Raw genomic sequence first — 14,648 nt, forward strand, 5'->3', positions numbered from 1 at the left:
AAAATTCCTTGCTGACTTCTTTCTTACTTTATTCTAATTGCGCACGCGTTACCAATTGTTACCTTTCTAATAAACACTTTATAGTAAGTAGCCCATCTTCTTTTGTGCAAACTGTTCGGAACCAAAGGATCTTTTCCCATTGAATAACCGCAGATCTTACCACAACGGTTCGAGAATCGTCACTATGGCGACAATTAACGATTGCTGTATATCGTGGACAATGTTGTCATGGAAGTGATGCTCAGATCCTTTGATTAATTACACAAGGCTCGCGCATATATTATATTGCGTAATTGGCAACTAGCATTCAGGGCGGAGCTCGCACGAATATTTCGAGACGTCGAAATTCTCGGCACAGACGGAACTGAAAGGGTTAACGACGGAACAATACGGGCCTGCTTCAATCTACCGGTAATGACATCGTCTGCCGTTGGAATATGGTTAATTATCTGCTAGCAGGCTTGCTTGACATCGACTCGAACAGGCAGACGTGTCGTTAATTTTATAGGTAATTAGTAGAACTGAGGTGTTCGAGTGCTTGCACTGGCAGAAACGAATGCAAAAGTGTGGGAGAAATGTGCTGATTGCATTACCGGAAAGACGAATAGCCGTTTCAGTGAATGGGCTCGTTAACTTGCACACTTACAAATTGGCCATCATTTTGGTTGGCCCGTTCCCTCGGCATCGCCCGTTCCTGCCTCGCTTTTTTCAACCCACGAGATTCCACCGTGGCTGGATAAGACGGCCAAGAGATTAGACGGTAATGGTAGGGCAGATCCATGCATTAGCTATCCTTCATTAAGCTTCGTATCTACACGAAAAGGTGAGAGGATGTCTCATCGTCTAGAACGGTTGGAGCGAATAAGATATACTAATGACTGAACTGTACAAGTTTCAAATAAAATCCAACAATTGCTGGAAATCCAAGAATAACAGCAACGAAGTTTCATGCTTGTTTAGTTGTGAAACATATAACTATAACGGAAATTATAATAAACGTATAATCGGTGACAATTGAATTATGAATTTGATCATTATATATTCATATGCAGGTGTTCTTTTATAATTCTTGAATATAATAACAAGAATTAGATGAAACATGTATAATAAAAAAAAAATAATAGTAATTTTTGGTAATTGCTGTTGTAAATTTGTAATTAATGTATAGTTAAGATGTTAATATACATTTTAAAATGGTCAATTGCTGTTTTCTTCATTCAGATATTCTAGAAACATAAAATTTAATTTCGTTTAAATTTCATTTTACTAAATACTTTGATAAAAGCAGTTTTTTTCGCATATAATTCCTGACAGTTTCACTAGAGATCTGAATGTTCATCAACAGTTTTTAATATTCCCTCGAATTATTACGGTCCTGTAATTGGACGTCATATTCAATTAAGTAAAAACTGCTCAAGCAATTTTTCGTTCATGCTACATATTTGACAAGAAATACCTTTTCTCGTTTCCAGGGAAGTGTAGAAAACAGAGCACCAACGTTGCTTTTTCTTCCCATTCCCAGATAATGTAGACGGTTTTCGAATGTTTCCGCTAGACTTCTCTCCCGTCCATAAAAAATGTATCCTCGGCCACGTTGTTACGATGTTGGTTCGTTTGTAGGCATCATTTGGAGAACGACGCAGCGTTGTTTTTCCCAGGTATCCCTCGTTTTTCGCTCGATGTGGTCCCTCTTGTGCCGACCTTCCATAAATAACTTACAAGATAGGTTTGGGCACATTCGTTACGCAATGATATCATTTATTATTGATCCCCGCCATGCGTGAAGAATTCATGAAGCGCACAGTGGTTCAAGGTGTTTCTTCCACGTTTACGACTCGACCTTTCGTTAAGTGAATATTTCTTTCAAGAGATTAATTGTTTGCGTGATAACCATCGAACTCTGCCTACCCACAGACTTTCTCAGTTAAGAAATAATTCTGATATTATACCTCTGGGGTAGAATAGAATTCTTATTTCTGAATGTAATTCAAGATCGTTTATTTTTGGGAGAATGTATTTTTGATTCTCCAATTGTTATTGTATTTGTGTAACTGGAACAATTGAGAGATTAAATAGGAAACAAATGAATTTGATAAATTATCAAAATAATTTCTTGCTGCTCTATAAAATAAATATTATAGTATATATTATTACTCATAATATATTTATGTACGGCATTTTGAATATTGACAATATTCTGTCAGGGAATATGATCTTACGCTGTCATTCGTTAAAAACTCTAATCAATATTATCCTCTGGTCGATGGTCAGTGCCAAGAGGGTGAATTATTCGGAATTCGCTCAAAAACTGAATCAGAATAAACACAAAGTATAAAGAGTACAACAAATATCCATACGACTTTCGAGCCACGGCACCCGTAATGTTTAAATAAATAATAGAAGCTAATAACGAGCACAACAGGAAAGCGAAACAGCCAGGTGCCATGTCGCTCATTCTCATCTTCGTACGGTGATTCGGGTGTTGACTGGCAGCTATTCCGTAAGTTAGTCCTAATCCCAACAGTGTATTGAACATCGGCCCGCCAAAACAGGCTGCATATCCCATTCGTGGAAATCCCTGCCTGGCTATGGCAATATTTGATATCATATCTACAAACAAACATCATCTGGCATTAGACAGCAGTTATCATTAAGGATGAATTGGTGCTGCTGCGTTCAGACACTATCGGAGTTACCGTTAGGAAATTCCTTCTTAAATAATTTACAATCTAGTGGTAGGATTCTTTAAATTTAATTGGAATTAAGGATTTAAAATGCTGAAAGCATTTGGCAATTTAGAGGTTTTAGAGATTTCTTTAAATTTAATTGGAATTAAGGATTTAAAATGCTGAAAGCATTTGGCAATTTAGAGGTTTTAGAGATTTCTTTAAATTTAATTGGAATAAAAGAAATTAAATGTTGGACACAATTTGGACAATGAGGAATACTTTAACAGAATTTTCAGTGGCTTCATTTTTTTCAATTTTGTACTCGAACGATGCATTCACTCAAACATCATATTTCACATTTACTTGCAATCACGTGTCCTCTCATTTAAAATAGAAAATTCTATACCACCTGGTGCATTATTAAAAAACAAAATTCTAAGGCCCCTTTTGAACAATCCTTTAGGTAAAAACAACCCATTCGGTCCTTCTGAATGATATCGATACTAGAAAATATTCGGAGCAACAAAAGTGAACCACTTTCAGCCGATGATTTCAATCAGTATCGGAAATGTACGTTTGGAGGGTTGAAAATGGACGATTTCAGCCAGCTCCTTGTAGCGCTGGAACGCAAATTGCGCACAAATTTAGGTTCTATTGTAACAACGTGTTTCGCCACTCACCGCCCACGCTGTTGCCCCACGCAAGGAACGTGATACCGAGCATGGCATCTGATATACTGAAAGCGTATCCTACGCATTGGAGAACTGCCATCACCTCCCCGGCTACCAAATAGACCGTCAGCATGGCGGCCAGAAATCCCGTAAATGCAAAAACCTACAATTAATAGGTCGCCAGCGACAACGGGTGAACGTAAGAGGTCATCGAGTGCGAATAGTCGGCGCGAGTCACGAAAAGGTAGAAAAAGTGCTCACATTATGGTACTTCGGTATGCGATCCACGTGGGTTATTAGAAACACAGTTACACCAAATGCAGTGCCAAGAACGAGGAATATCGGCAGTACTGGAACAGGGCCAATGTGTCCGGACCAGGCTGCAAAAGGAAGGCGAAAACGAAACAATGGTCAAGCTGACGAATCGCGGGCTTTCGAACCATTAACTGTATCGAGATCTTTTATTGCCCCCTTGATAACTGCTGCGAGAACTGGGTATACTGATGCAACTAAAATTATTCATATGAAATCTACTAAAATGAAACGTGAACATTACCATATAATTATTTAGAATATCTACGGGATATTCAAAGTTTGTAGATGTATCAGATATTAAGGGACCTCATAAAAAGAAACGGAAAGCTTTTAAGAAACAGAGTTCTGAAAATTATTCTTCCTCAAGCTATATAAGATATAAAGTTTGTAAGCGCAATAGATGTTAACATACCTCATAAGAAGAAACAGAAAGGTTTTAAGGCTTTTAATTTAAAGGCTTTGATTAGTATGGTTAGTCGAGTATCACTTTTATTTACAAATTTCAGTAGCACAGAGATTCACTTCAAGCAGTCGTAATATTTTCAGTTGGTCTCGAATCCATATTTCATATCGTTCCCCTTGCATATAGTGATTTCCCTTGGTTCCTTGGTCCCTGTACAGATTTCGAGTGACTCCGTACTCTTACTCAAATGCAGAAATGATATTCATTTTATGTACAGCTACGACAAACTAGGAAGAGTTCCATAACTTCGTAGCACGTGTAATGGAGCAGAGATTTACGTATGTAATTGCAAACAAAAAAAGTAAATATTGCGAGAACGAATACTTTGATATTCAACTTGCATACAGACTTTTCATTTCTTCTTATGAGTGTTACTAACCAACGTTATTACATGTCTACGTTCAACTCTGAAGTAGCTAATTGGTATAAATATTTTGTAAAATCATTTTATGCAATCATTTCATAAAATCATTTAGTAATGTCATTTAATAAATTATTCTATAAAATCATTTTCCAATATTATCTAATCAAATTATTTAATAAAAACATTCGACGAAATCATTTTATAAAAATAATTAAACGATGTCATTTAACATAAAAATTCCATAAAATAATTTTATGAAATGCGTATAAATTAAAACAGAGCAGTACGTAATTATTAGGACTACGCCCAGTTAGAGTGAAAATTGTTTAAGAACACGATCGTAAAATAATGTGGAATGGAAGCAATTTTCAGGAAAACGCAGCTTGAATTTTGCACCCCGCCGGGGTTAATCTGTCCATTAAGATACAAACGTCTAGCAATTCGTTTTAATTCCAACTAAACACCGGCAATTTGTAAATTAAAAAAACAACGGGAGCTCATATTTCATTTTCAGTGCCTGAAAGTACGTCTAGGAAAGCTCGAGGTTTTATTAGCGGGAGGCAATTTATAACAGCAGCCGTAGAAGTCGCGACAATTAATACGACTAACCGTTTAATAGAAACAATGCCAACGTCGGTGTCACACACAGCTGGAAGCAATTTAGCAGCTTGGACCAGCCTTTCTTTGCGGCAGTCGGGTTCACAAGTGGGATAAATAACTGAAGTAAGAACATGACAGGTGCACGGATAATTAAAATAAATTTAAAGATCCGGTTTGCATTCACCCAATCCTCTCTGCCTATCGGATTAATATCGTACAGGAATTCTCTGAAGAGACCTTCCGGTCTATCAACGTTTTCTTCTTCTTCCGATTCCGCTATTCTCACATTCGTGCGCCCTTTCTCCCTTTTCAACTCCGTGGCAATCGCGACATCTGTTACGTAAAAATCACACGTAAGACATACTTGACATACAAACACTGATACGTAGACATTTTGATAGGTATAGTGTATAGTTTTACGAGTAGTACGATAGCGTATAGTTTTGTTTGACTTTATGGTATTTAATTATTTATAAATAATAGATTCGTCACGTATACATTTGAATATTTAAATAACAACGCAAACTGGAGATAATGAATTTTACATTTTAGGACTATAGGGTCAACATGAAACATCGATTGATATTAAAAGGTCGAGTATGTCCGTTGAGAGTTAGGAAAATTTAAAAGCCACCGAATGAACGAACTTTTCTTCAATAATGTGGAGAATCGCGAAATGAATGAGTCCTATTATAAAAATGAGAAAAATTAGAAAATGACGAGGTTAGATAGAAATTTTAAATTGAGATAGTGCAGTCCTCTGCGAGGACCAAGTTCTGCTAAGATTTTCTTTATTGTCCCCTTTCTAACAAGGCAAGTATCTTCCACCTTCGGGAGAATAAAGTTCACTCTGGTCTTTCTTAAAAAACTTCACCGCTAAATCGTCAGTGACGTCCACTATTTTCCCGGCGCAGTGGTCTCCGCCGACGTCATTTTTTGCCTCAGCAACGCTGAATTGCACCAATACCCAGTTTGCAATACAGAAGTGACCAACGTGAAAAAAGAAAATCAAAGACGCTAGGTGTTCCCGAGCTTTCTTTATCCGAGCAAGCTTTTACGGTGGCTTCATCATGAACAGATAAGTCTTCCTCATCTTCCTCTGAACTGCTTTCAGCAATGTTCCGCTTCCGCACAGCTGATGAGCTTAAAACTTTTCATTTTCTTTTCCCAGGGACATTTTTTTTCTTCTGGTTACTTTTACAACTTCTTAGCTTTATCTGCGTTATCTGCTACATTTCCTTCTTTTGCTCCTGTTTCTTTTTCGCTTTTTCTAAACATCGGATAAATCATTCATCTGATGTCGTTGCATATGCTAAGCATCGACGTAGGCTTACTTCAGTCTTCTGTTTATCAGAGGGTTCAGTTCGGTAATCTGATCGGCAAGTGAGGGTTGATGTTATATTTCAAAGGGTTTCTGCCTTTCGCAGACTGTGGCTTTCGAGGGTCTTCGAACAAAACGAGATGGACCTTTTGAGAGAACGATAGTGACTGAGCCTGGACTTTATGCTGCTTGCTGGCGTGGTACGTTTGATAGGGACACCAGATGGGCGTCAGGGATTCTGATAATCTCTTGAGAATTTTGTGCTGTACATTATATTCCTACTGAAATCTTACTGACATCTTGAAAACTCTTTGCTATGTCCCCAGTGTCTTGCCAGAGTCACAGACTGAATAGATTTCAGTTGATTATCAAGAGTTCGACTCACGTTTTAGTTAGCTATCAGGATTTATACTAGTCTCTTGAGAACTCTGCATCTGCACCTTAGGTGGGTTTAGTTGATAATTGGAATTTCTACTAGTCCCTTGAGAAATCAGAAGACTTACTGATATCTTGAAACCTCTTTTCAGCTGATTGCCAGGTGTTCAGTGCACGCTTTAGATAGTCATCAGGATTTCTACTAGTCCTTTAAGGTATCTCCATTGCATTATTAATGACTTATCCGAGAAATAGGTTCAGTAGAGATCTCAGTTGATCATCAGAAATCTTAAGTGTCTCGAGAATTGTGTTATGGACTCTGAGAGACTTCTTAGAGAGTTCAATGAAGTCTCCGGCTGATTGTCATGCATTTGAATCGTAATTGTTTTACAAAATTGGAACAATTTCAAGGTTCGAGCGTCTACACCTTATTTCTCGTCTTCGCTTTGAAATCATCTTGTCTGCCTTTCTTGGAGAGAAATACGATGTGACGTAATTTGGATATTGTAACAGATGCACCCTTTTTCGTTTAAATGTAAATTTGTAGATAATAATGAGTTCCTGGAATCTCGAGGAACTTGAACAAAGTTTGTCACATTTTTTAATCGACTTCAAAAAGGAGGAGGTTACTCAATTCGACATGTATATTTTTTTAATAGCATTAAGTGATTCGATTAAAACGCCCGGTGTTATATATTTAAAAAAAAAATGACAGAATGTACAAAAGGGGCGAATCCTATTACAAATATGGAAATTATAAAATGAAAGACTGACTAGAAAGATTATCAATTTTCACAAAACTGACAGTGGGTAGTTATTGAATTTTGATTATTTTACGCTACCAGTAGTCGATCATTCTGAAAATTTGACTGAAATTTTTATTTCTCTTTCGTGCTTCACTGCTGGAATAAAATTTGACCGTCGAACATCTACCATGGATGAAATACTACCATATATGCATACTTTGCATACACGGATATTCATTTTTCACTCTTAAACACATATTTTACGTGCCATAAAAAGTATGCACTTTTTACTTATTTTGGATGCATCTTATTCGTAGTCTAGTCACACCCTTCTTTTTACGAGTTTCGAGGTAATTTTTATGATTTTTTTGCAGCCAAAGTACTCGACATAAATTTTTGAAATCTAGCACGTTCATTTATACATACATATACAAGATTCCTAATTGACGTCATAGATAGAAATGTTTTTTACATTTATGCAAAATTTGAACTCGTCCATGGTATAAAAGATTATAACTTTGCCTATTTAAAAATTGTTTTATGTTAAGCTAGTGCTGTTAAAAAAAGGGACAAATTTTTTTCAACTTCCTTGAGATCCTAAGAACTCAATATCATCTGGAAATTGACATTTAAATATCTTAAAAACCTTAAGCAATAAGAATATTGAAGAATCTATTTTTTAAACTAGAAAAACAGAGTACTCGAAAAACCAAAGAATCTAGAGTCTTTGAATTCTGGAGTACAAAAAGAAACGAAAAAGGCAAATAGAAACCCGACAAATGGAAATCCTAACGTTGACGAAAGTTTTTATGCAAACGGTGATCGAACATTCGAAAAGGATCCGAACAAAAGGAGGGAATAAAATGCCCTTCGGAGTACTTGGCGTCGAGTGGCCATATTTCAAGTCTATCTCGGAACCCTCTCGAAAGGACGAGTTGAAGATTCATGAAAATGAGACGTTCAATTTTAATTTAATGGAATTCTGGATAACGAGTGATCAATCGTGATGGTAGTATGCATACCCAGCTTGGTTCTCAGGCCATAAGCACGTTTTCTCATGGGAATCTTAGGAATGGTCGCTGTATCCTTGTTCGCCAAGTAAGCGCGCAGGACGTCTGGATCTGGTACACTTGGGATCCTGCCTGCAAAAGTACGTAAGGAAACCTTCGAGCGGAAGGATCGATAACTGCACTGGCGTAGTCAAACTCTTTTTTTTTCTCGACCCGACGCCGACGGATTGCTCCGAAATACTTCCAAACTTTGAGTAGATGCGCAATGATTGACTTCTGTTCCATACTAAGTACCGAAAAAAAAAGAAAAAAAAATATATACATGTCGAATTGAGTAACCTCCTCCTTTTCGAAGTCGGTTAAAAATAGAAAACACCGTGCATTCTGGATGTCAGGCATCTACCTCCAACACTCCGGCGCATTCTTTCAGTCGCTGTTGTTTTATTAACGTGAAGCGAATTCTTGTCTTTAAAACACTGCCATTACTGCTCGTTACAATTTTCCATTACTGAACAAAATTCTTCAAACGTTCCATTGCAATTCTGATGAAATTGTGCATCGTTTGAAGAATAGAATGGGTTATATCGAAAAGAAAAACCGAGATATATTTATTTCAGAAGATATACTAGTCAGACAATCCTTTATAGGGTGATTAAAAATATACAGTTATAAAAAGATTTTGTCTTCGTCTATCTAAAATTATATGTAGACTATTGCCATTCAAATGAATATGCACTTTGATCGATAGTTCTTTTGTTTGATTTATATAATAATACACAATCTCGATAAAATGATAAAGAATTCATAATTTAACCGGAATTTTAGAGCCATTTTAATTGTTCCCAATTTATATCCCCTTTCATACTGATATTTTCCAGAATAATATTCCACTGCAGTCGCACTAAATTCTCGAATTTAAATTAGAGCGAAGGTTATTCTTTTAAATAGGTTCGGTGGAGATTTTAATTTGTAGCGCGTAGGAGCACGAGGACCTTTTTGCCTTTTCAAGATTCAACTCGCCAGGCTTAGGTATCTTGTAACAAAAGTAGGCATAATGTAGTGAGCCTGAAGAAAAAGAATCCCTATTACTGGCAGAACGATTTAGTCAACATTGAAGGTCAGTCGATCTCGTCAGGAACAATTGATTTATAATTGAGAATGAGTCAAGCACCCCTATGATGATTAACGTATTATTAAACCGATCAATCACACTGGGAAAGATTTAATTATGATTAAGAATCAGTCAATCACTCTTAAGATGTTTCGATCGTAATTGCAGTTCAATGAATCACCCCCAGAAAAAATTCAATTAAGAAACCTCATTGGCTATGCCATTGCATTTTTGAAAAAATCGCATGGAACGAAACGCACTTTTGAGGCTCGCCTCCCTGTTGTCGTACACCTGCATTGCTACCACCACTGCGATGAACAACACGTAGCAGAGAATGAAACCTGCAATTTAAATGTATCAGCATTAAAAAGCACCCCCATGGCCAGTCGTTGCCAGAGGGGTGGCGTGCGAACAAAGGTAATTAATTGTCGCTGAATCGCGATATGACACGGAAAAATTTTCGAGCGCATTGTAAATCTCCACCTAAGTTGGGGAACGGTCAGGAAGTATTTACTAATTGTGTACTATTTTGTTTGCCCGCCTGAGGGACGTTTTGTTCTCTCGTCGTGTGCCTGAAATGACGTTCAAAAATTCATAACGTCGAAAAAACTCTGCGTTGCTCCAACGTTAACAATTTCGTCCGATTTGCGCTCCTTTCTTTCGTAAAATGGCCTCTGGCCAGACTCCAGAGAGAAAAACTTAATTAATTAAAGAATGTAACAATTATAAGGGAACATCATATTGCTTTAGTTGGCGTGTTTAGATGAAAGTTTCATGTATTTTATTTCGCAGACACGAGGACAGGAACATAAGGAAATAACTACGAAGAGTATATTTTTTTGTTTTCAAATTTTGCATTATTCAAAAGAAATGAAATCATTTTTTCTAAATATTTCTCAATGGACGAAATATTTTGGTAATCCTAAACACCAACATTGTATAAATTAACTTTTGTCCAATGCAATACTTTATTTTCTGTATTCGCAAAGAAATGTAAGTACCTTTTATTTCTGTTTTTTTTTTTTTTTTTTTTATTGTACGCATTCTTTTCTATTTATTTTGAACAAATATTTATTTACCCTAGACAATTCTATTAAGGAAATTGAAAGAATGTACTCTTCGTAATGTACTTTTCTTTTAATATTCCTCTCTAAATTCGTTTCAGTAAAATGAAACAGTAAAAGCTCACATTTAAACACAATCGCGCAATAAAAGTTCTACTTCCCCTTATTGCATTTTTAAAATCGCTGGGAACTGGCATACTTGTGAAATCGAGAGGAACGTTCAATAGACGGGGTGACCTCGGAAATGGAGTTCCAATTGTTTTGCGAAACCCCTTTAATTGTTTTCTTTCGAGCGATTTCAAATTTTCTTTCATCGATTTAACTCGGTCCAATGACGGTTCGTCTTTTTCCTTTCGTTCTTTTTTGAAGCTTATCGGGAAACCCGGCAGAAATTCGTCGGTGGCCAGATGGCGAGAAAGCCAACGGCCGAGATATCGCGGCTTTGCTTAATTAAATTCGCTCTGGAGTTATTGTTATTACAGTATTAAACCGCGTACTTATGGCACCTCGTGGATAAATGTTTCCGTTTCCATGATGCGTGGCTTACGTGCAGTGCGAAACCTATATCACTTCTACCGCGATCGACATTAATTTCTATCGAATTCGTGAAATTTTCTGTATTTCCCAAACTTAGTAGGGTCTAATAAGAATTTAAGAACTCTATTTAAGAATTAAATAAATAAATGGACATTTTAGACCTTTTGTAGTCATATTCAGATATTAACAAAATTCTAAGGAGGTAACGGTCACAGTCTATCTCGAATAGAAATTGAAATTTTAGCAATATGTGAGCTTAGGGAAACGTATTAAATTGTAACATAATACGAATAGGGGTGAATGAAAACTTGAAAAATTAGGGCTCAGAAAATCCAGTGTTCGAGGAAGAAAACAGCTAATGTCATATGTCTCCAATGAAAAATGATCAAAATGCAATTAGGTAACCTGACCTTCTCTTTTCAAATACTATTTAGTAAATTTCTATTTACAGAACATAGTGCCAGGCAGTACTGTATTGCTAAAGTATCGTGTACGTACTACAAGCTTCCCAAAGGTGAATAGTCTCGTCTCGCACGACGTAGCTGATCCAGCAGACCGAGATTATGTAGAAGCAGGCGTCCCTCATGAGAGGCTTTAGGTTGACTCGAAAAGGCTTGACCACTGCAACAGAGCCAGCGATGATCGCCGTCACGAAGACACCGGCACCGATTAATTCCGTGAACATTATTATCCCTTCGTCGCTGCCCGATACGATGGACGTGAAGATGTCAGGAGCCCCATTTCCGAATGCCAATATCGTCACTCCCGCTATATTTTCCGACAGCCGCATTACATCGGCGATCACCGCTAGTGACGGGCAGAAGCTGCACAGAAAAAGGAGGGTGGAAAAAGACAGGGGCCATCGTAGGGTTTTTTGGCCACTGATCTGTATGTATCGAAGGGTTGAGGTGGCTAGGATTCTGTTAAGGCAAGTCGCGTGAAGTGTTAGGGTTCAGTTCTTGTAGCCTCGGATCTGTTCCTGAAGAAGTCATAGTTAGGAGGAGACTCCTTGTGGACCCATGAGTACCCTCGAAAACTTCGATGGGAAAATAAAGAGTTTGAGAAGAGATGCGTTATAAAATATTCACAATTTTCAACTCGATTGCTAAATCCTTCTATTAATACTGAGATTAATACCGAGGTTAATGCACACCTATTATGTACACATATACATTTTTATAATTAGAGAGAGAAAAGCAATCTAATTTATCAATCAAATTAATTCTCTATTAAAAGAACTGTCATCCTGCTGTAAAAACATTGTTAATAATTAAGTGACTTTGAAACGAAGTTTGAAGTACACAAGTCAAATTAACCGGCTGGTAATTTTAGTATTAAATCGACCTATATAGTTGTAAGAACTGAATAGTTGAAAATATTTCACGACTTCATCCTCTACATTTCTTTTTTTATCTTAAAAATATTCATCTATCCTCTACCTGGCTATACTCTACTTCATTCTCTTCAACAATGCTTTAATTGTAATACAATAAATATCATTCGTGCACACATGATGGAGTACAAATTTAAAAAGTTTGAAAAAGTCTGCTTCTCAATATTAGTCGGATTTCTCAGTTTTGCTGTCCAATGGTTTTAGTTAGTCATGTAGAAATCAGTGGTGTTAGGGTACATGTGTGGACGTGGTGGAAGGTCAGAGAGAGAAAGGGGGACACAGTGTAGCAGGGATTAACTTACGACGATCGAGGCTGCTCGATACTTGATTTCCGGACACGGAACAACATTGATGTTGCTTCTCGTCATCCGCTCCATTTAATATTTTATTTCCGGCCGTTCGAGTGAGCCCCCCGTATGTACGCCGACGTTATCCTTTCCTCTATCGCGAATTGAATTTCGACGCGGCTGCATTTGTAAATGCAGCCGCTCGGTTCGTTAAATGAATTAGGGGCAAATCGGGCTGAACGCGCTCTTGAACAGATTTCGATTAGATAGGAGCATGAAGTGAGGAGAAATGTGACGAGAGGATTGGAAGTTTGATCCAAAACTCGAGATTAATTCTTTCCACGAATCGATAATGAAAGAAAGTACCATTATTGGAGGAAGTAAAGGTGGAAGCTTTCAAGAACTAAATCAATTTTTGTTATTTTTATTTGCTGACCTATGAGGAAAGAACATAGTGCAATTGAGAAAATCCAGGTGATCCTTTTATGGAAAAAGTATATTTTTAGAATTTTTGATTACGTTCTGTTTATTAAAATGGGAGTGTATCAATTGTATATGTGTAGAATCAATTCGCATTTTGAATAAAATCACTTCGTGCAGAAGAATGTTCTTTTTCTTAATCTCGCTTCAAAATTAAATTAAATGGCATCTTGGTATTTTCATCTTCAGTTATTCTATATGCATTTTAGATTCGTTTTCTTCTAATTTTGTTTTACTTGTTTCACATTCGATTAGTATATATTTAGCAGAAATATTTCTTCTTGTGCTCACCTAATTTTTATTTTTAGTTGAGCAGTATCCACTGATCTGTATCGTTACCATCCGTAATGTATCGCGATCTATTCGTCTCAGTGAATTTAATATCAACTGTTCCTTAAGTGTCCACTCATTCTCCGTCGAATGACACAACACTGAACGTTATCGCGTATCCTTCCGTTCCACTTGTTCTGATTCTTAACAAACGCTCACCGTTATCACATTTACGCCCGTCGAACGCTGCCATTGAGGCCAGTAACAGATTGTAAATGCTTACGTCGAACTTAAATTGCGCGAGTCGCGGACACCACCGTATCGTGAAATTATTATCGCCGACACGTTCGAATTTTATTATGGTGGAAAGTGGTCAGCTGCTGCGTTGCAGACGGGAATCGTTCCTTTTTAATGACGTACATAAAGCTCCTTCGACCGTCTGGATTAAAATTGAAACGGTTGCCGCGCGAGAACACGTCGATTCTCACGCACCCGATGAGCTATAATTCACCCTTTCTTGAACACAATGTGCCGTGAAAGACTTTACGCCTGGTGCGACCATCGACACCCGGGAGCTTTATGGAAAACCATCGGGATTTGATTCGAGCAATAAACGTTTTACTAACAATTCTTTCGCAATACCGTTCTTTCCCCTTGGATACACAGGCCGAGACATGCGGGGCACGAGAGAAACGAACATTATCAAAACTATGGGAACCTCTATGAGATACAGCTACGTGAATTACGCGAAAAAGTTCAGAATTCTAACAATTGCTAAATAATGTTTTCGTATTTCTAGATGTACATTTGAAAAATATTTACTCACAAGTTGTCTGCCGTGGTTCCCAAAATTAGAAACAGGTACATAAGCCATAGGATTATGAGTAGTAATCCAAAGACGAACAAACTCATATTCTCCGAGTGAAAAGTACAAAACAAGATCTCAGTGTATTGAAACACGGAATCCGTGAA

At 37.3% G+C, this 14,648-nt stretch overlaps 1 protein-coding gene across 1 annotated transcript; it reads right to left on the reverse strand.

Annotated features, from left to right (window-relative positions):
- Positions 1 to 2,207: 2,207 nt before the first annotated feature.
- LOC128877515 (mitochondrial sodium/calcium exchanger protein-like) lies at positions 2,208 to 13,075 on the reverse strand. Its single transcript, XM_054124880.1, has 8 exons — positions 12,942 to 13,075; positions 11,745 to 12,070; positions 9,906 to 9,986; positions 8,547 to 8,666; positions 5,092 to 5,415; positions 3,602 to 3,720; positions 3,350 to 3,503; positions 2,208 to 2,610 (listed from the first exon to the last, which is right to left on the reverse strand). Exons 1-8 carry the CDS (start codon positions 12,986 to 12,988, stop codon positions 2,240 to 2,242), a joined length of 1,542 nt encoding a protein of 513 aa, XP_053980855.1. The 5' UTR covers positions 12,989 to 13,075; the 3' UTR covers positions 2,208 to 2,239.
- Between the last annotated feature and the right edge of the window lie 1,573 nt (positions 13,076 to 14,648).

Source organism: Hylaeus volcanicus, chromosome 5 (assembly GCF_026283585.1).
Source record: "Hylaeus volcanicus isolate JK05 chromosome 5, UHH_iyHylVolc1.0_haploid, whole genome shotgun sequence".
Taxonomy (NCBI): Eukaryota; Metazoa; Arthropoda; class Insecta; order Hymenoptera; family Colletidae; genus Hylaeus; species Hylaeus volcanicus.